The sequence below is a fragment of the Solanum lycopersicum genome, chromosome 7 (assembly GCF_036512215.1).
Source record: "Solanum lycopersicum chromosome 7, SLM_r2.1".
NCBI classification, from domain to species: domain Eukaryota; kingdom Viridiplantae; phylum Streptophyta; class Magnoliopsida; order Solanales; family Solanaceae; genus Solanum; species Solanum lycopersicum.
Window position 1 is genome coordinate 69,726,074 of NC_090806.1, and position 23,204 is coordinate 69,749,277.

The window sequence follows — 23,204 nt, forward strand, 5'->3', positions numbered from 1 at the left end:
TAGCTACGTCATTGTTCATAGGATCCTTAGTTTTATCCTAATTAGAGGTCTAAGATTCGATATTGGACATAAGAATGATAAGAAATTCTTAATGTGGAGCATTTTTTTCTTTAATTGAGAATCATTATGCAATTCAAATCAAAATAAACCGAGACTCTAAAATATATATCAAACACCAATCGATCTCGAAATCCAAATAAAAGATAATTTGAGTTTAAGGATTTTCTTTGCATATATGAAAAAGAAAAGTTTGAACAAATTCAGGAAATAATCTCATTATTCATTTTGGAATGACGTTTTTATTGCCTTGGTGTCACTATTTAGTAAACATGCAGAATGTAACAAATTAAAAAACACCAAAAGAAACATAAAAAAAAAGAAGTGAAAGTGGGTTATGATTAAAAATAAATAAATAAAATAAAAATAAAATAAAATAAAATTTTATAGGTGGAAGAAAAAGTTGTTAATAAGGGATTATATAAACTTAAGTACTGAGTAACAACTGAAATCACACCACTCACAAGTCACAACTATAAATTGAAAGTACCTCAGTTCAGAATATAATTTGAAGAAAAAACATGGATTATGCTCCAACTTCAGGTAATTTTTTTCTTCTTTTCTTCTATTGTCAATTTATGTTTCAAAAACATCGAATGTCTCATGTGTGATTAGATTGATTGATGAGATTACATAAAAAATTTGTGTTGTTGATTTGTCTAAACACTTCATTTTCTTGTTTTCTGTAATTTGAGATTTAATTGATTTGGCAATTTTGTTTACATGACCAAAAAAATGTTGAATTTTGTAGGTTGTGTGTATATCATTTCTCAAGTTTTTGTAATCGTTTCACCCTTTTCCTACTAGATTTTATCTTTTCAAAAGATTTAATGTATCGACATGCAAATTAAATGACGATTTGATTTTTTTTAAAAATGATAATAGTTGTGATTGCACTTTTTCTCTTCTTTTTTTTCCGGTCAAGTTTAGATAATCTTTTCGCTCTTTCCTTCGGTCATGAATTTGTGTTCTAAAAAAGTTGAATATCTCGTGTGTGATTGGATCGATCGGTGAGACTAAATAAAAGATTGGCAGTGTTAGTGTTGTTTTGCCTTAACACTTCTTTTTCTTGTTTTCTACGATTTAAGATTGAATTAACTTGATAATTTTATTTTCATGACCAAGAAAAAAGAATGAATTTGCTGTGTTGCGTGTATTTCATTTCTAAATTTTTTATAATCTATTCACCTTTTTCCTATCTGATTTTTTTTAAAAAAATTTAATGTCTTATGAATCTATCGACCTGTATATCAAATCTGAGTTAATTTTTCTAAAAAATTATCGTGATGGTGGTTGCTTTTTTTTCTTTCTCTTTTTTTTTTTGCCTAAACCACTTCATTTTCTAGTTTTCTGCCCTAATAAATTTTGGATTGATAATTCTATATGATTTAATTTATTTAAAAAAAAAATTATCATCGTTAAGTGGTTCAACACTTCTTTTTTTCTACTTAAATTTTCTTCTATTCGACTTGCTAAAAAATTTCTTATAGATAATTTTGTATGTATTGATTGAGTATACCAAATTTTTGTGATTTGTTAACATTTTTTCTCATAAATTTACCTTTCAAAATTTTGTAATTTTCTTTTTCTAATTTTCTAAACCATAATTAAAAAAATTGTTTCATCAACAATATCATCAAAAGTTGTGTTCATCTTTTTTTTCTTTGAAGAACCACAGGATTCATGTTTTCTACAGTAACATTTTATTTCTTTTATTTTATGATTATATTTTACAAAAAAATTATGTTTGTTTGTATTCTTGGGATGCTTATTAAAGTCTTCGTTTCAGTTACTTTTTTCGTCTTTTTCTTACTAAACAAACAAAAAAAAACCTCTTAAACATGAAGTGAAAATTAGAAAGACTATATTTTTGGCATTATTGGGAGCGTCACTCAGAATAGGCCTAGCAATATGTAATTTAAGTTTAGCAGAAATTTTAACGTGACTTGAGACACCGAATAAAAAAAAATAGCATCACATAATTCTTAAAAGAAAAAGCAAATGAGTAAGAAACGGAGAAAACTAAATTCTATATATGATCAGCCTTTTAATTTAGCATATTGATGTTTATATTGATTTAGTTATGTGCTATGTTAATTTATTAATTGATATTCTTTTTCTTACTTAATTAACATAAATGTGATGATATTTAAATTGATTTTATCTCTGTACGGTAATAATTTATAATATATAATTATTTTCTATACTCTATCGTACTTAAATTAAATTAAATTTGTTACTAAATTAACGTATTCAGTCGAAATTCTTTATTGTAATTTTATTGCTTCATATCAAGGATCACGTTTCAACTTATCTATACGAGCACAACAACAAAAAATCAGAGAGGCGCGTGTACATTTGCTTGAAGATAGCGCGTGAATTTAACAGTTTACGAGAATTTTTCTTAAAACTCAATTGGTATCACGCGTTATGTTCAAGCAAGTGTACACACGCTTTTTAAATATAATTTTTTTTAATTTGTAATCTTAAATACTAATCTAGAGCAAATATATATATATATATATATATATATATATATATATATATATATATATATCCAAAAATTAATTATGTCTTTCTACTATTTTAATACTCGTGTTGATTAAGTCATATATGATCCAATTGACATTTTCCTTTATCTTAAGCTCATATATATAGCTAAAATTTGTAAGCTTATATACACTTTTTTTTTGTATACAAGGTGTAAACAACATGACCAACGTCAACACAGGGGTGGATCAGCTAGCTCAACGCCTGTTGGAAGTGCAACTCCCGATGGCGAGCGTGACGAGAATCATGCGCGGTATCCTTCCAACGAACGCGAAAATCAACGATGAATCGAAAGAGTCTATGCAAAAATTAGTGAGTTACTATATCAATCGTATCACAAAAAAGGCTATGGAACGTATGGAGAGACGAAAGACTGTGACAGCTGAGGATATTCTTTGGGCCATGATCAATATGGGCCTGACTATCCATGCTGCGCTTTTAGCCCAATACCTCAACAGGTATCGTGAATATAATCCAGTGAGTTATTACAACGTGCGCAAGCCCAATTGTGAATTAAATGTCAATCCACTCGCTGCATCCCATCCTAATGAACCCGTCCCGGGTTATCCAAACCCGTATTTCCCACCAAACATGCTGTTTTATGATCCTGTTACTACTGCCCTGGTAACTTCCAGGTAAATATATCGTATTAGAATGAGTTTGAAAATGAATAATAGCGTTACTGAAAGATGAATTGATTTTACTGTCTCTCAATTTATAGGGACTTTGAGATGGCCGTGGGGAATGATGGTAGTCCTTCTGAGGCTTCTACTTCAACTGTTATGCCTGCTTATCCATTTGGACAGTTGGGGTAGTAGACTGATGATGTGAACAAGCAGGTGGCGTTGTGTTGTGGTATATTCCAACTGGAATAATAATGTTTTTAAGTATGTTTTATCGTTTGAACTCTATCTGGAGTAACAGTATGTTTGTGTTTTCAAGTTTGTGTGTGTGTGTTTTTTAAGTTTCCTTGTTAAGAACTCTATGTTTATGTACTAATAAGCCACCTGTGTTAAGAACTTTATGTTATGTACAAGTAAGCTACCTGTGTTTTGTATAATAAATAAATGTGTGTGTTTATAATTTCCTTTTGTTTGTTGTATGATGCTTATAGTCTCACTTTCTTCTTCTTGTGAAAAGAATCGAGCTATGATTACTCAAGACTCTTCGTAAATGTTGTCGTACCTGTATTTGATCCGTTGTGATGCATCTAGTGACATTTTGAAGAGTCTGAACAATCATAGCAAGCGACTAGGCAATCATGCTTTATTTATAACCACAGAACAACAACATATGTAGTGAAGTCTCAAGTTAACGCTTCATATAAAGATCTACTTTTAATGAGATCTTGGGTTTTATGTGTGTTCTTAATCACATGAAGTAAGATATGTACTTGCACTTATTTTTTTTTAAAAAAAGTTACAGTTGAAGTCAGTTGTTGGATCATTGCTCTCTTTAAAGATTGTGTGGTTTGATAAAATCAATTTTTTTCTTAATAAATATTTTTCTTGAAAAACATCATTCATCATATCAAACATAAACCCTGAGTATAGTTTTTCAGCAAAAGATATTCAACTGACTACATTCTTAATTATTTATAGCTACGTCATTGTTTATAAGATTCTTAGTTTTATCCTATTTAGAGGTCTATGATTCGATATCTGAACATGATAATGATAAAAAGTTCCTAATGTGAAGCATTTTTTTCTTTAATTAAGAAGCATTATGCAATGCAAATCAAAATAAATGAAGACTCTAAAATGTGTATCAAATACTAATCAGTCTTGAAATCCAAATAAAAGATAATTTGAGACAAAGAATTTTCTTTGCATATATATAAAAAAAAAGTTTGAGCAAATTTAGGAAATAATCTCATTATTCCTTTTGGAAGGACATTTTTATTGCCTTGGTGTCACTATTTAGTAAACACGCATAATGTAACAAATTAAAAAACACCAAAAGAAACATAAAAAAGAAGAAGAAGTGAAAGTGGGGTATGATTAAAAATAAAATAAAATAAATTTTTTAAGTTGTTAATAAGGGATTATATAAATTTAAGTAGTGAGTAATAACTGAAATCACACCATTCACAAGTCACAATTATAAAAAGATCAAAATAAATTGAAAGTACCTCAGTTCAGAATATAATTTTAAAAAAAAAACATAGATTATGCTCCAACTTCAGGTAATTTTTTTTTCTGTTGTCAATTTATGTTTCAAAAATATCGAATGTCTCATGTGTGATTAGATTGATTGATGAGACTACATCAAAAATTAATGACCAAAAAAATATTAAATTTTGTATCTGTTGTGTTTATATCACTTTTCAAATTATTATAATCATTTCACTTTTTTCTTAAAATATTTTATCTTTTTCAAAAATTTAATGTCTTACGAAGGTATCAACCTGCAAATCAAATGACGATTCAAAAAAATTTTTCTTAAAAGAATGATAATGATTGTGGTTGCATTTCTTCAAGTTCAGATAATTTTTTCACTCTTTACTTCGATCATTAATTTATATTTTAAAAAACTAAATGTCTCATATATAATTATATCGATCAATGAGACTAGATAAAATATTAGCAGTGTTGGTGTTGGTGTTTATGCTTTAACTCTTCATTTTCCTTTTTCTACAATTTAAGGTTTAATTAACTTGATAATTATATTTCCATGACCAAGAAAAAGGGATGAATTTGGCATGTATTGTGTGTATATAATTTTTCAAATTTGTATAATCTATTCACTTTTTTCCTACCTGATTTTATTTTTCCAAAAATTTTATGTCTTATTAATAGATATCGATTTACATATCAAATGAAATATGAGTTATTTCTTTTTTTAAAAAATTAATAATGATTTGTTGATTTTCTTCTTCTCTTTTTTTAAGGCTTAAACAATTTAAGTTTTTTCATTTTTTTAACCCTATTCAATATATGTCCTAAGAAATCAAATGTCTCGTGTGTAAATCATTAAAACTAAATCGGGAGTTTTAAAAAAATATTATGATATTCCTAGTTTTTCTTCAATTACCACCACTTGATATTTTCACCAGCCTTTTTTGTCATGAATTTATGTTCTAAGAAATTGAATGTCTTTTGTTAGCTAGTTCATGAGTAAATTAAATTAAAAAAAAATTATAATCTTCGATGTTGAAGTATTCGGGAGGAACAACGTTAATGTCTATGGACATGCATAAAGATGTCAAAATGGAGTTGCCAGGATAACTAGCTAAACATGCCATGGCTGAAGGAGCTAAAGCTTTTATTCGTTTTTCTACTCATTAAGACAAGTCCAAAAAGAACTAGCTAAATAAGTGAAAATTGAACTTAATCTGAATTATTAAGTATTAAAACACCTTGTTCAATTTGGTTGGGTGGTTGTATTGTAATAATGTTTGCTTAGATTAGATTGTTGGTTATGTCGCATGAATTCATTGGTAGGTAACAATGAAAAGACCCGTTTTATATAACGAGTGATTAGGTGTGATCGTGTCGTTATTTTACTATTTTCTAAATAATCAGATTTCATCTTTTTATCCTATCTTTTTTCACAGTAGCTTTACCTCATACCCTACTTTATTATCTTGTAGAATATTTATCATTCAAGTTATGAATTCGTGTCATTATGTAATGACGAAGAACGATATTTATCATTGAAATTATAAATCTCATAGCCGTATCTAGAAGGGTGCATTGGGTTCACGTGAATCCATGCTATCCTCTCTAGATCATATATAGTAGTTTATATTTTTTTTAAATATTTAATTATAGATTCGTGAACCCACCTTTAAAGTATCATATAATAATACGATGTGGTTGGGTGCACCTCTCTAAGTGAGGATAGAAATTTATCTTATATCTATCTTGTCATTTTGAGTAACAGATGATCTCTAAGTGATTATCGGTTACACTTTTGGTGTTTCGACTAGTTTTTGTTTTAATTTTTCCTTTAATCTTTTAAAAAAAATTAAGTGCTTTATATTGAAAATTCCTAAAAAGTTAAGTGCGTTATATATTTTGGACCTATAATTTTTTTTTTATTGATTATATTATGAACCTATGGTTCATATTAAGAATCTAAAAGTCAAATCAATCAAATTTATATTTAAAATATATTTTTCGTAATCGTACACCCCTCTTATCGAAATGTTGGATTCACCTCTGGAGCATGTGTCATTATGTAATGATAAAGAACAATATTTGTCATTTAGATTATGAGTCTATGTCATTATATAATGACGGAGAACGATATTTATTATTCAAATTAAGAATCTGTGTCATTATGTAATGACATAGTACAATATTTACCTTTCAATTATGAATTAGTGTTATAATATAATGATACAAAACGATATTATCATTCAAATTATGGATCTATATCATTATGGATCTTGTCATAGTAATTCTATATGTGCCCTTATTTTTTTTTTAGATTTATTATTTTAAAAATATGAAAGTTTGACATAATATAACGATGAAAAATAATATAATATATTCAAATATTATACTTATTAAAATAATACAGTACAATCTACGTGTTAATTTGTTGTTTTATGTAGTTCCGTTTGAGTTTTTCTTTTCTTTTTGTTTGAAACTATTATATTACAGTTTCTTTTTTTCGTCTTTTACTTTATGAACAATATCTTAAACAAAAAATTAAATTAGGAAAACTAATATTTTGGCATTTATTTGATTTATGAAAAAAAGGGGTATAAGACAAACTGAGTAGAAAGATCCCTTTGACTAGCTTTAGAAAATTAATTTCCGGAGATAACTAAGCAATGCAATTATAATTTAAAATCATAATATGAAATTATAATATCAAATTATAAGATAAAGCTGAAGTTTTGTTTAAATATACTATTTAGATTTTATATGTTATATGTTCTCTATAAATATTGAAACCTCATAAATTGTAAAATACTCAAGTGAATTTTTATTTTTTTTAAAAAAAGAGGTGTACATAGATTTGATTGTTAATATTTATAATTTTCGACTTTTCAATATATGATATGAAATGAATAAAATCGTAAAAAATTAGGTAAGACGAAATTATTAAAGTAAAGAAAGAAAATTACTACTAAAAATGGAAATATAAGAGATAATCAAAGTTTTAAGTAACAAATACATCAATAGTTTAAATAATATTTACATCATTCAAACATATATTACCGATTTTAGTAAGTAACCTGTCTTATTTCTTTCTAAACACCAAATTCTACGTTTAAAAGGGTTTATATCTATAACTATTTTTTTTGAATAATTTAATAATGTAAAAAATTATTTAGGGCAAGGGCAAACAATGTTTGAATCTTATACTTAAATATATCTTCTTTTATGAACCTTTAATTCTACATTATTGATGTTTAAATATGATTTAGTTGATCTGTATGATTAACTTTTTAAATTAGAGTATTGATGTTCAAATTTGTGATTATATTTTGCATATCGAATTTTACGTCTTTATTAACTTAATTAATGTACCTATATTTAAATTAATTTAATTTTATTTAGGTACTTAATTAATTTATTCTATCGCAATTTTTTTCTATACTTTATTAACTTATATAATCGAGATTTTTGCTTCATGTCAACGATTAGGTTTTCAAATTATCTATATGAGCACACCCTAAGAAAACATCGGCGGAGCGTGTATGTAACTTGTTTTAAGAGCGTGAATTCTATAATATATTAGCCCACGTGACTGATATTTTTACTACCTCTTCTTACTTGATAAGAACTATGTTTTTTCCGTACAATTTAATTTGTGCGGTCAACCATTTAATAATCACGAGTACTGATTCGTTAATTTGTACGGTCAATCATTTGATAATCACGCGTAGTGATTTTTAAGTTATTTTTACGTCCGTACTATTTTAACCTATATTGTCGAGAATTTTTACATGTTAAGTTAACCTAGCATAAAAATAATACAAATCGTTTAATTGAGTCGTTCTTAATTTGTTATGATATTAAATGAAATTTGAATGTAACATTTTAGAAGCTTGTTAACTTTTAAACTCCACGTAAACTAAATATAAGTAGGGTAATTTAACTCAAAAAAGTTATGTAATAAAGTAAGTCATATTATTATATATTGGATCCAAAAGTTTAATTAACATCTAAATTTGTGTATAGAATTTAGTGATTATACTAATAATCACTTGTTTCATCGCTAAATTCTAGATAAATTAACAAAACTTGGTATATGCACATGTGGCGCATGTATACTCAGGGTGCGTTTAGTATGAACAAAAATATTTTTAAAAAATTAATCGTGTTTGATTAATTATAATTTTTTTAAAATATTTTTTTTTCAAAATGAAGAAAATATTTTTCCTAGTGGAAATAGGAAAAAAAAAAGTTTCACAAATTACATTTAGTACTGATTATACATCTTTACCCTTCGACACACCTCATTAATTCACCCTCCCCCCCACCTATGCACTCACCCCTACTTCACATTTCATAGGACTTGTCTAAATTAAATATTTTAAGATAATATTATATTCACTTACTTATTAAATTTAAGAAAATAAGTAAAAAAAAACTCACTTATTTTCCTAAAAAACATTTTTTTTGAAAAACATCATTCGTCATATCAAACATAAATCCTGAGTATAATTTTCTACCTACATAATATATAATTTTTCAGCAAAAGATATTCAAGTGATCACACCCTTCATTATTTATAGCTACGTCATTGTTCATAGGATCCTTAGTTTTATCCTAATTAGAGGTCTGAGATTCGATATCTGGACATAAGAATGATAAGAAATTCCTAATGTGGAGCATTTTTTTCTTTAATTGAGAAGCATTATGCAATTCAAATCAAAATAAATTGAGACTCTAAATATATATCAAACACCAATCGATCTCGAAATCCAAATAAAAGATAATTTGAGTTTAAGGATTTTCTTTGCATATATGAAAAAGAAAAGTTTGAGCAAATTCAGGAAATAATCTCATTATTCATTTTGGAAGGACGTTTTTATTGCCTTGGTGTCACTATTTAGTAAACATGCAGAATGTAACAAATTAAAAAACACCAAAAGAAACATAAAAAAAAAGAAGTGAAAGTGGGTTATGATTAAAAATAAATAAATAAAATAAAAATAAAATAAAATAAAATTTTATAGGTGGAAGAAAAAGTTGTTAATAAGGGATTATATAAACTTAAGTACTGAGTAACAACTGAAATCACACCACTCACAAGTCACAACTATAAATTGAAAGTACCTCAATTCAGAATATAATTTGAAGAAAAAACATGGATTATGCTCCAACTTCAGGTAATTTTTTTCTTCTTTTCTTCTATTGTCAATTTATGTTTCAAAAACATCGAATGTCTCATGTGTGATTAGATTGATTGATGAGATTACATAAAAAATTTGTGTTGTTGATTTGTCTAAACACTTCATTTTCTTGTTTTCTGTAATTTGAGATTTAATTGATTTGGCAATTTTGTTTACATGACCAAAAAAATGTTGAATTTTGTAGGTTGTGTGTATATCATTTCTCAAGTTTTTGTAATCGTTTCACCCTTTTCCTACTAGATTTTATCTTTTCAAAAGATTTAATGTATCGACATGCAAATTAAATGACGATTTGATTTTTTTTAAAAATGATAATAGTTGTGATTGCACTTTTTCTCTTCTTTTTTTTCCGGTCAAGTTTAGATAATCTTTTCGCTCTTTCCTTCGGTCATGAATTTGTGTTCTAAAAAAGTTGAATATCTCGTGTGTGATTGGATCGATCGGTGAGACTAAATAAAAGATTGGCAGTGTTAGTGTTGTTTTGCCTTAACACTTCTTTTTCTTGTTTTCTACGATTTAAGATTGAATTAACTTGATAATTTTATTTTCATGACCAAGAAAAAAGAATGAATTTGCTGTGTTGCGTGTATTTCATTTCTAAATTTTTTATAATCTATTCACCTTTTTCCTATCTGATTTTTTTTAAAAAAATTTAATGTCTTATGAATCTATCGACCTGTATATCAAATCTGAGTTAATTTTTCTAAAAAATTATCGTGATGGTGGTTGCTTTTTTTTCTTTCTCTTTTTTTTTTTGCCTAAACCACTTCATTTTCTAGTTTTCTGCCCTAATAAATTTTGGATTGATAATTCTATATGATTTAATTTATTTAAAAAAAAAATTATCATCGTTAAGTGGTTCAACACTTCTTTTTTTCTACTTAAATTTTCTTCTATTCGACTTGCTAAAAAATTTCTTATAGATAATTTTGTATGTATTGATTGAGTATACCAAATTTTTGTGATTTGTTAACATTTTTTCTCATAAATTTACCTTTCAAAATTTTGTAATTTTCTTTTTCTAATTTTCTAAACCATAATTAAAAAAATTGTTTCATCAACAATATCATCAAAAGTTGTGTTCATCTTTTTTTTCTTTGAAGAACCACAGGATTCATGTTTTCTACAGTAACATTTTATTTCTTTTATTTTATGATTATATTTTACAAAAAAATTATGTTTGTTTGTATTCTTGGGATGCTTATTAAAGTCTTCGTTTCAGTTACTTTTTTCGTCTTTTTCTTACTAAACAAACAAAAAAAAACCTCTTAAACATGAAGTGAAAATTAGAAAGACTATATTTTTGGCATTATTGGGAGCGTCACTCAGAATAGGCCTAGCAATATGTAATTTAAGTTTAGCAGAAATTTTAACGTGACTTGAGACACCGAATAAAAAAAAATAGCATCACATAATTCTTAAAAGAAAAAGCAAATGAGTAAGAAACGGAGAAAACTAAATTCTATATATGATCAGCCTTTTAATTTAGCATATTGATGTTTATATTGATTTAGTTATGTGCTATGTTAATTTATTAATTGATATTCTTTTTCTTACTTAATTAACATAAATGTGATGATATTTAAATTGATTTTATCTCTGTACGGTAATAATTTATAATATATAATTATTTTCTATACTCTATCGTACTTAAATTAAATTAAATTTGTTACTAAATTAACGTATTCAGTCGAAATTCTTTATTGTAATTTTATTGCTTCATATCAAGGATCACGTTTCAACTTATCTATACGAGCACAACAACAAAAAATCAGAGAGGCGCGTGTACATTTGCTTGAAGATAGCGCGTGAATTTAACAGTTTACGAGAATTTTTCTTAAAACTCAATTGGTATCACGCGTTATGTTCAAGCAAGTGTACACACGCTTTTTAAATATAATTTTTTTTAATTTGTAATCTTAAATACTAATCTAGAGCAAATATATATATATATATATATATATATATATATATATATATATATATATATATATATATATCCAAAAATTAATTATGTCTTTCTACTATTTTAATACTCGTGTTGATTAAGTCATATATGATCCAATTGACATTTTCCTTTATCTTAAGCTCATATATATAGCTAAAATTTGTAAGCTTATATACACTTTTTTTTTGTATACAAGGTGTAAACAACATGACCAACGTCAACACAGGGGTGGATCAGCTAGCTCAACGCCTGTTGGAAGTGCAACTCCCGATGGCGAGCGTGACGAGAATCATGCGCGGTATCCTTCCAACGAACGCGAAAATCAACGATGAATCGAAAGAGTCTATGCAAAAATTAGTGAGTTACTATATCAATCGTATCACAAAAAAGGCTATGGAACGTATGGAGAGACGAAAGACTGTGACAGCTGAGGATATTCTTTGGGCCATGATCAATATGGGCCTGACTATCCATGCTGCGCTTTTAGCCCAATACCTCAACAGGTATCGTGAATATAATCCAGTGAGTTATTACAACGTGCGCAAGCCCAATTGTGAATTAAATGTCAATCCACTCGCTGCATCCCATCCTAATGAACCCGTCCCGGGTTATCCAAACCCGTATTTCCCACCAAACATGCTGTTTTATGATCCTGTTACTACTGCCCTGGTAACTTCCAGGTAAATATATCGTATTAGAATGAGTTTGAAAATGAATAATAGCGTTACTGAAAGATGAATTGATTTTACTGTCTCTCAATTTATAGGGACTTTGAGATGGCCGTGGGGAATGATGGTAGTCCTTCTGAGGCTTCTACTTCAACTGTTATGCCTGCTTATCCATTTGGACAGTTGGGGTAGTAGACTGATGATGTGAACAAGCAGGTGGCGTTGTGTTGTGGTATATTCCAACTGGAATAATAATGTTTTTAAGTATGTTTTATCGTTTGAACTCTATCTGGAGTAACAGTATGTTTGTGTTTTCAAGTTTGTGTGTGTGTGTTTTTTAAGTTTCCTTGTTAAGAACTCTATGTTTATGTACTAATAAGCCACCTGTGTTAAGAACTTTATGTTATGTACAAGTAAGCTACCTGTGTTTTGTATAATAAATAAATGTGTGTGTTTATAATTTCCTTTTGTTTGTTGTATGATGCTTATAGTCTCACTTTCTTCTTCTTGTGAAAAGAATCGAGCTATGATTACTCAAGACTCTTCGTAAATGTTGTCGTACCTGTATTTGATCCGTTGTGATGCATCTAGTGACATTTTGAAGAGTCTGAACAATCATAGCAAGCGACTAGGCAATCATGCTTTATTTATAACCACAGAACAACAACATATGTAGTGAAGTCTCAAGTTAACGCTTCATATAAAGATCTACTTTTAATGAGATCTTGGGTTTTATGTGTGTTCTTAATCACATGAAGTAAGATATGTACTTGCACTTATTTTTTTTTAAAAAAAGTTACAGTTGAAGTCAGTTGTTGGATCATTGCTCTCTTTAAAGATTGTGTGGTTTGATAAAATCAATTTTTTTCTTAATAAATATTTTTCTTGAAAAACATCATTCATCATATCAAACATAAACCCTGAGTATAGTTTTTCAGCAAAAGATATTCAACTGACTACATTCTTAATTATTTATAGCTACGTCATTGTTTATAAGATTCTTAGTTTTATCCTATTTAGAGGTCTATGATTCGATATCTGAACATGATAATGATAAAAAGTTCCTAATGTGAAGCATTTTTTTCTTTAATTAAGAAGCATTATGCAATGCAAATCAAAATAAATGAAGACTCTAAAATGTGTATCAAATACTAATCAGTCTTGAAATCCAAATAAAAGATAATTTGAGACAAAGAATTTTCTTTGCATATATATAAAAAAAAAGTTTGAGCAAATTTAGGAAATAATCTCATTATTCCTTTTGGAAGGACATTTTTATTGCCTTGGTGTCACTATTTAGTAAACACGCATAATGTAACAAATTAAAAAACACCAAAAGAAACATAAAAAAGAAGAAGAAGTGAAAGTGGGGTATGATTAAAAATAAAATAAAATAAATTTTTTAAGTTGTTAATAAGGGATTATATAAATTTAAGTAGTGAGTAATAACTGAAATCACACCATTCACAAGTCACAATTATAAAAAGATCAAAATAAATTGAAAGTACCTCAGTTCAGAATATAATTTTAAAAAAAAAACATAGATTATGCTCCAACTTCAGGTAATTTTTTTTTCTGTTGTCAATTTATGTTTCAAAAATATCGAATGTCTCATGTGTGATTAGATTGATTGATGAGACTACATCAAAAATTAATGACCAAAAAAATATTAAATTTTGTATCTGTTGTGTTTATATCACTTTTCAAATTATTATAATCATTTCACTTTTTTCTTAAAATATTTTATCTTTTTCAAAAATTTAATGTCTTACGAAGGTATCAACCTGCAAATCAAATGACGATTCAAAAAAATTTTTCTTAAAAGAATGATAATGATTGTGGTTGCATTTCTTCAAGTTCAGATAATTTTTTCACTCTTTACTTCGATCATTAATTTATATTTTAAAAAACTAAATGTCTCATATATAATTATATCGATCAATGAGACTAGATAAAATATTAGCAGTGTTGGTGTTGGTGTTTATGCTTTAACTCTTCATTTTCCTTTTTCTACAATTTAAGGTTTAATTAACTTGATAATTATATTTCCATGACCAAGAAAAAGGGATGAATTTGGCATGTATTGTGTGTATATAATTTTTCAAATTTGTATAATCTATTCACTTTTTTCCTACCTGATTTTATTTTTCCAAAAATTTTATGTCTTATTAATAGATATCGATTTACATATCAAATGAAATATGAGTTATTTCTTTTTTTAAAAAATTAATAATGATTTGTTGATTTTCTTCTTCTCTTTTTTTAAGGCTTAAACAATTTAAGTTTTTTCATTTTTTTAACCCTATTCAATATATGTCCTAAGAAATCAAATGTCTCGTGTGTAAATCATTAAAACTAAATCGGGAGTTTTAAAAAAATATTATGATATTCCTAGTTTTTCTTCAATTACCACCACTTGATATTTTCACCAGCCTTTTTTGTCATGAATTTATGTTCTAAGAAATTGAATGTCTTTTGTTAGCTAGTTCATGAGTAAATTAAATTAAAAAAAAATTATAATCTTCGATGTTGAAGTATTCGGGAGGAACAACGTTAATGTCTATGGACATGCATAAAGATGTCAAAATGGAGTTGCCAGGATAACTAGCTAAACATGCCATGGCTGAAGGAGCTAAAGCTTTTATTCGTTTTTCTACTCATTAAGACAAGTCCAAAAAGAACTAGCTAAATAAGTGAAAATTGAACTTAATCTGAATTATTAAGTATTAAAACACCTTGTTCAATTTGGTTGGGTGGTTGTATTGTAATAATGTTTGCTTAGATTAGATTGTTGGTTATGTCGCATGAATTCATTGGTAGGTAACAATGAAAAGACCCGTTTTATATAACGAGTGATTAGGTGTGATCGTGTCGTTATTTTACTATTTTCTAAATAATCAGATTTCATCTTTTTATCCTATCTTTTTTCACAGTAGCTTTACCTCATACCCTACTTTATTATCTTGTAGAATATTTATCATTCAAGTTATGAATTCGTGTCATTATGTAATGACGAAGAACGATATTTATCATTGAAATTATAAATCTCATAGCCGTATCTAGAAGGGTGCATTGGGTTCACGTGAATCCATGCTATCCTCTCTAGATCATATATAGTAGTTTATATTTTTTTTAAATATTTAATTATAGATTCGTGAACCCACCTTTAAAGTATCATATAATAATACGATGTGGTTGGGTGCACCTCTCTAAGTGAGGATAGAAATTTATCTTATATCTATCTTGTCATTTTGAGTAACAGATGATCTCTAAGTGATTATCGGTTACACTTTTGGTGTTTCGACTAGTTTTTGTTTTAATTTTTCCTTTAATCTTTTAAAAAAAATTAAGTGCTTTATATTGAAAATTCCTAAAAAGTTAAGTGCGTTATATATTTTGGACCTATAATTTTTTTTTTATTGATTATATTATGAACCTATGGTTCATATTAAGAATCTAAAAGTCAAATCAATCAAATTTATATTTAAAATATATTTTTCGTAATCGTACACCCCTCTTATCGAAATGTTGGATTCACCTCTGGAGCATGTGTCATTATGTAATGATAAAGAACAATATTTGTCATTTAGATTATGAGTCTATGTCATTATATAATGACGGAGAACGATATTTATTATTCAAATTAAGAATCTGTGTCATTATGTAATGACATAGTACAATATTTACCTTTCAATTATGAATTAGTGTTATAATATAATGATACAAAACGATATTATCATTCAAATTATGGATCTATATCATTATGGATCTTGTCATAGTAATTCTATATGTGCCCTTATTTTTTTTTTAGATTTATTATTTTAAAAATATGAAAGTTTGACATAATATAACGATGAAAAATAATATAATATATTCAAATATTATACTTATTAAAATAATACAGTACAATCTACGTGTTAATTTGTTGTTTTATGTAGTTCCGTTTGAGTTTTTCTTTTCTTTTTGTTTGAAACTATTATATTACAGTTTCTTTTTTTCGTCTTTTACTTTATGAACAATATCTTAAACAAAAAATTAAATTAGGAAAACTAATATTTTGGCATTTATTTGATTTATGAAAAAAAGGGGTATAAGACAAACTGAGTAGAAAGATCCCTTTGACTAGCTTTAGAAAATTAATTTCCGGAGATAACTAAGCAATGCAATTATAATTTAAAATCATAATATGAAATTATAATATCAAATTATAAGATAAAGCTGAAGTTTTGTTTAAATATACTATTTAGATTTTATATGTTATATGTTCTCTATAAATATTGAAACCTCATAAATTGTAAAATACTCAAGTGAATTTTTATTTTTTTTAAAAAAAGAGGTGTACATAGATTTGATTGTTAATATTTATAATTTTCGACTTTTCAATATATGATATGAAATGAATAAAATCGTAAAAAATTAGGTAAGACGAAATTATTAAAGTAAAGAAAGAAAATTACTACTAAAAATGGAAATATAAGAGATAATCAAAGTTTTAAGTAACAAATACATCAATAGTTTAAATAATATTTACATCATTCAAACATATATTACCGATTTTAGTAAGTAACCTGTCTTATTTCTTTCTAAACACCAAATTCTACGTTTAAAAGGGTTTATATCTATAACTATTTTTTTTGAATAATTTAATAATGTAAAAAATTATTTAGGGCAAGGGCAAACAATGTTTGAATCTTATACTTAAATATATCTTCTTTTATGAACCTTTAATTCTACATTATTGATGTTTAAATATGATTTAGTTGATCTGTATGATTAACTTTTTAAATTAGAGTATTGATGTTCAAATTTGTGATTATATTTTGCATATCGAATTTTACGTCTTTATTAACTTAATTAATGTACCTATATTTAAATTAATTTAATTTTATTTAGGTACTTAATTAATTTATTCTATCGCAATTTTTTTCTATACTTTATTAACTTATATAATCGAGATTTTTGCTTCATGTCAACGATTAGGTTTTCAAATTATCTATATGAGCACACCCTAAGAAAACATCGGCGGAGCGTGTATGTAACTTGTTTTAAGAGCGTGAATTCTATAATATATTAGCCCACGTGACTGATATTTTTACTACCTCTTCTTACTTGATAAGAACTATGTTTTTTCCGTACAATTTAATTTGTGCGGTCAACCATTTAATAATCACGAGTACTGATTCGTTAATTTGTACGGTCAATCATTTGATAATCACGCGTAGTGATTTTTAAGTTATTTTTACGTCCGTACTATTTTAACCTATATTGTCGAGAATTTTTACATGTTAAGTTAACCTAGCATAAAAATAATACAAATCGTTTAATTGAGTCGTTCTTAATTTGTTATGATATTAAATGAAATTTGAATGTAACATTTTAGAAGCTTGTTAACTTTTAAACTCCACGTAAACTAAATATAAGTAGGGTAATTTAACTCAAAAAAGTTATGTAATAAAGTAAGTCATATTATTATATATTGGATCCAAAAGTTTAATTAACATCTAAATTTGTGTATAGAATTTAGTGATTATACTAATAATCACTTGTTTCATCGCTAAATTCTAGATAAATTAACAAAACTTGGTATATGCACATGTGGCGCATGTATACTCAGGGTGCGTTTAGTATGAACAAAAATATTTTTAAAAAATTAATCGTGTTTGATTAATTATAATTTTTTTAAAATATTTTTTTTTCAAAATGAAGAAAATATTTTTCCTAGTGGAAATAGGAAAAAAAAAAGTTTCACAAATTACATTTAGTACTGATTATACATCTTTACCCTTCGACACACCTCATTAATTCACCCTCCCCCCCACCTATGCACTCACCCCTACTTCACATTTCATAGGACTTGTCTAAATTAAATATTTTAAGATAATATTATATTCACTTACTTATTAAATTTAAGAAAATAAGTAAAAAAAAACTCACTTATTTTCCTAAAAAACATTTTTTTTGAAAAACATCATTCGTCATATCAAACATAAATCCTGAGTATAATTTTCTACCTACATAATATATAATTTTTCAGCAAAAGATATTCAAGTGATCACACCCTTCATTATTTATAGCTACGTCATTGTTCATAGGATCCTTAGTTTTATCCTAATTAGAGGTCTGAGATTCGATATCTGGACATAAGAATGATAAGAAATTCCTAATGTGGAGCATTTTTTTCTTTAATTGAGAAGCATTATGCAATTCAAATCAAAATAAATTGAGACTCTAAATATATATCAAACACCAATCGATCTCGAAATCCAAATAAAAGATAATTTGAGTTTAAGGATTTTCTTTGCATATATGAAAAAGAAAAGTTTGAGCAAATTCAGGAAATAATCTCATTATTCATTTTGGAAGGACGTTTTTATTGCCTTGGTGTCACTATTTAGTAAACATGCAGAATGTAACAAATTAAAAAACACCAAAAGAAACATAAAAAAAAAGAAGTGAAAGTGGGTTATGATTAAAAATAAATAAATAAAATAAAAATAAAATAAAATAAAATTTTATAGGTGGAAGAAAAAGTTGTTAATAAGGGATTATATAAACTTAAGTACTGAGTAACAACTGAAATCACACCACTCACAAGTCACAACTATAAATTGAAAGTACCTCAATTCAGAATATAATTTGAAGAAAAAACATGGATTATGCTCCAACTTCAGGTAATTTTTTTCTTCTTTTCTTCTATTGTCAATTTATGTTTCAAAAACATCGAATGTCTCATGTGTGATTAGATTGATTGATGAGATTACATAAAAAATTTGTGTTGTTGATTTGTCTAAACACTTCATTTTCTTGTTTTCTGTAATTTGAGATTTAATTGATTTGGCAATTTTGTTTACATGACCAAAAAAATGTTGAATTTTGTAGGTTGTGTGTATATCATTTCTCAAGTTTTTGTAATCGTTTCACCCTTTTCCTACTAGATTTTATCTTTTCAAAAGATTTAATGTATCGACATGCAAATTAAATGACGATTTGATTTTTTTTAAAAATGATAATAGTTGTGATTGCACTTTTTCTCTTCTTTTTTTTCCGGTCAAGTTTAGATAATCTTTTCGCTCTTTCCTTCGGTCATGAATTTGTGTTCTAAAAAAGTTGAATATCTCGTGTGTGATTGGATCGATCGGTGAGACTAAATAAAAGATTGGCAGTGTTAGTGTTGTTTTGCCTTAACACTTCTTTTTCTTGTTTTCTACGATTTAAGATTGAATTAACTTGATAATTTTATTTTCATGACCAAGAAAAAAGAATGAATTTGCTGTGTTGCGTGTATTTCATTTCTAAATTTTTTATAATCTATTCACCTTTTTCCTATCTGATTTTTTTTAAAAAAATTTAATGTCTTATGAATCTATCGACCTGTATATCAAATCTGAGTTAATTTTTCTAAAAAATTATCGTGATGGTGGTTGCTTTTTTTTCTTTCTCTTTTTTTTTTTGCCTAAACCACTTCATTTTCTAGTTTTCTGCCCTAATAAATTTTGGATTGATAATTCTATATGATTTAATTTATTTAAAAAAAAAATTATCATCGTTAAGTGGTTCAACACTTCTTTTTTTCTACTTAAATTTTCTTCTATTCGACTTGCTAAAAAATTTCTTATAGATAATTTTGTATGTATTGATTGAGTATACCAAATTTTTGTGATTTGTTAACATTTTTTCTCATAAATTTACCTTTCAAAATTTTGTAATTTTCTTTTTCTAATTTTCTAAACCATAATTAAAAAAATTGTTTCATCAACAATATCATCAAAAGTTGTGTTCATCTTTTTTTTCTTTGAAGAACCACAGGATTCATGTTTTCTACAGTAACATTTTATTTCTTTTATTTTATGATTATATTTTACAAAAAAATTATGTTTGTTTGTATTCTTGGGATGCTTATTAAAGTCTTCGTTTCAGTTACTTTTTTCGTCTTTTTCTTACTAAACAAACAAAAAAAAACCTCTTAAACATGAAGTGAAAATTAGAAAGACTATATTTTTGGCATTATTGGGAGCGTCACTCAGAATAGGCCTAGCAATATGTAATTTAAGTTTAGCAGAAATTTTAACGTGACTTGAGACACCGAATAAAAAAAAATAGCATCACATAATTCTTAAAAGAAAAAGCAAATGAGTAAGAAACGGAGAAAACTAAATTCTATATATGATCAGCCTTTTAATTTAGCATATTGATGTTTATATTGATTTAGTTATGTGCTATGTTAATTTATTAATTGATATTCTTTTTCTTACTTAATTAACATAAATGTGATGATATTTAAATTGATTTTATCTCTGTACGGTAATAATTTATAATATATAATTATTTTCTATACTCTATCGTACTTAAATTAAATTAAATTTGTTACTAAATTAACGTATTCAGTCGAAATTCTTTATTGTAATTTTATTGCTTCATATCAAGGATCACGTTTCAACTTATCTATACGAGCACAACAACAAAAAATCAGAGAGGCGCGTGTACATTTGCTTGAAGATAGCGCGTGAATTTAACAGTTTACGAGAATTTTTCTTAAAACTCAATTGGTATCACGCGTTATGTTCAAGCAAGTGTACACACGCTTTTTAAATATAATTTTTTTTAATTTGTAATCTTAAATACTAATCTAGAGCAAATATATATATATATATATATATATATATATATATATATATATATATATATATATATCCAAAAATTAATTATGTCTTTCTACTATTTTAATACTCGTGTTGATTAAGTCATATATGATCCAATTGACATTTTCCTTTATCTTAAGCTCATATATATAGCTAAAATTTGTAAGCTTATATACACTTTTTTTTTTGTATACAAGGTGTAAACAACATGACCAACGTCAACACAGGGGTGGATCAGCTAGCTCAACGCCTGTTGGAAGTGCAACTCCCGATGGCGAGCGTGACGAGAATCATGCGCGGTATCCTTCCAACGAACGCGAAAATCAACGATGAATCGAAAGAGTCTATGCAAAAATTAGTGAGCTACTATATCAATCGTATCACAAAAAAGGCTATGGAACGTATGGAGAGACGAAAGACTGTGACAACTGAGGATATTCTTTGGGCCATGATCAATATGGGCCTGACTATCCATGCTGGGCTTTTAGCCCAATACCTCAGCAGGTATCGTGAATATAATCCAGTGAGTTATTACAACGTGCGCAAGCCCAATTGTGAATTAAATGTCAATCCACTCGCTGCATCCCATCCTAATGAACCCGTCCCGGGTTATCCATACCCGTATTTCCCACCAAACATGTTGTTTTATGATCCTGTTACTACTACCCTGGTAACTTCCAGGTAAATATATCGTATTAGAATGAGTTTGAAAATGAATAATAGCGTTACTGAAAGATGAATTGATTTTACTGTCTCTCAATTTGTAGGGACTTTGAGATGGCCACGGGGAATGATGGTAGTCCTTCTGAGGCTTCTACTTCAACTGTTATGCCTGCTTATCCATTTGGACAGTTGGGATAGTAGACTGATGATGTGAACAAGCAGGTGGCGTTGTGTTGTGGTATATTCCAATTGGAATAATAATGTTTTTAAGTATGTTTTATCGTTTGAACTCTATCTGGAGTAACAGTATGTTTGTGTTTTCAAGTTTGTGTTTTTTTTTTAAGTTTCCTTGTTAAGAACTCTATGTTTATGTACTAATAAGCCACCTGTGTTAAGAACTTTATGTTATGTACAAGTAAGCTACCTGTGTTTTGTATAATAAATAAATGTGTGTGTTTATAATTTCCTTTTGTTTGTTGTATGATGCTTATAGTCTCACTTTCTTCTTCTTGTGAAAATAATCGAGCTATGATTACTCAAGACTCTTCGTAAATGTTGTCGTACCTGTATTTGATCCGTTGTGATGCATCTAGTGACATTTTGAAGAGTCTGAACAATCATAGCAAGCGACAAGGCAATCATGCTTTATTTATAACCACAGAACAACAACATATGTAGTGAAGTCTCAAGTGAACGCTTCATATATAGATCTACTTTTAATGAGATCTTGGGTTTTATGTGTGTTCTTAATCACATGAAGTAAGATATGTATTTGCACTTATTTTTTTTTTTAAAAAAAAGTTACAGTTGAAGTCAGTTGTTGGATCATTGCTCTCTATAAAGATTGTGTTGTTTGATAAAATCAATTATTTTCTTAATAAATATTTTTCTTGAAAAACATCATTCATCATATCAAACATAAATCTTGAGTATAATTTTCTACCTACATGATATATAATTCTTCAGCAAAAGATATTCAATTGATCACACCCTTCATTATTTATAGCTACATCATTGTTTATAGGATTCTTAGTTTTATCCTAATTAGAGGTCTAAGATTCGATATCTGGACATGAGAATGATAAAAAGTTCCTAATGTGAAGCATTTTTTTCTTCAATTATGAAGCATTATGCAATGCGAATCAAAATAAATCAAGACTCTAAAATGTATATCAAACACCAATCGATCTCAAAATTCAAATAAAAGATAATTTGAAATTATGGATTTTCTTTGCATATATGAAAAAGAAAAGTTTGAGAAAATTCAGGAAATAATCTCATTATTTATTTTGGAAGGACGTTTTTATTGCCTTGGTGTCACTATTTAGTAAACATGCAAAATGTAACAAATTAAAAAACAC

The 23,204-nt window shown here is 27.1% G+C and overlaps 3 protein-coding genes across 4 annotated transcripts; all 3 read left to right on the forward strand.

Annotated features, from left to right (window-relative positions):
• Positions 1 to 302: 302 nt before the first annotated feature.
• On the forward strand, positions 303 to 3,694 carry LOC101259767 (nuclear transcription factor Y subunit B-2). The gene is made up of 3 exons (XM_026032183.2): positions 303 to 600; positions 2,759 to 3,242; positions 3,329 to 3,694. The coding sequence occupies exons 1-3, from the start codon at positions 579 to 581 to the stop codon at positions 3,420 to 3,422; spliced, it is 600 nt and encodes a 199-aa protein (XP_025887968.2). The 5' UTR covers positions 303 to 578; the 3' UTR covers positions 3,423 to 3,694.
• Positions 3,695 to 9,448: 5,754 nt separating this feature from the next.
• Positions 9,449 to 13,005, forward strand: LOC138337149 (nuclear transcription factor Y subunit B-2-like). The gene is made up of 3 exons (XM_069286723.1): positions 9,449 to 9,901; positions 12,070 to 12,553; positions 12,640 to 13,005. The coding sequence occupies exons 1-3, from the start codon at positions 9,880 to 9,882 to the stop codon at positions 12,731 to 12,733; spliced, it is 600 nt and encodes a 199-aa protein (XP_069142824.1). The 5' UTR covers positions 9,449 to 9,879; the 3' UTR covers positions 12,734 to 13,005.
• A 5,716-nt stretch (positions 13,006 to 18,721) lies between these two features.
• On the forward strand, positions 18,722 to 22,308 carry LOC138337150 (nuclear transcription factor Y subunit B-6-like). Of its 2 annotated transcripts, none has more exons than XM_069286724.1 (3): positions 18,722 to 19,212; positions 21,378 to 21,861; positions 21,948 to 22,308. In XM_069286724.1, exons 1-3 carry the CDS (start codon positions 19,191 to 19,193, stop codon positions 22,039 to 22,041), a joined length of 600 nt encoding a protein of 199 aa, XP_069142825.1. In that variant the 5' UTR covers positions 18,722 to 19,190; the 3' UTR covers positions 22,042 to 22,308. The 2 variants fall into 2 exon arrangements, with proteins under 2 accessions (XP_069142825.1, XP_069142826.1); XM_069286725.1 differs by having other exon boundaries at positions 18,731 to 19,212; positions 21,378 to 21,684.
• The last annotated feature ends 896 nt before the right edge of the window (positions 22,309 to 23,204 follow it).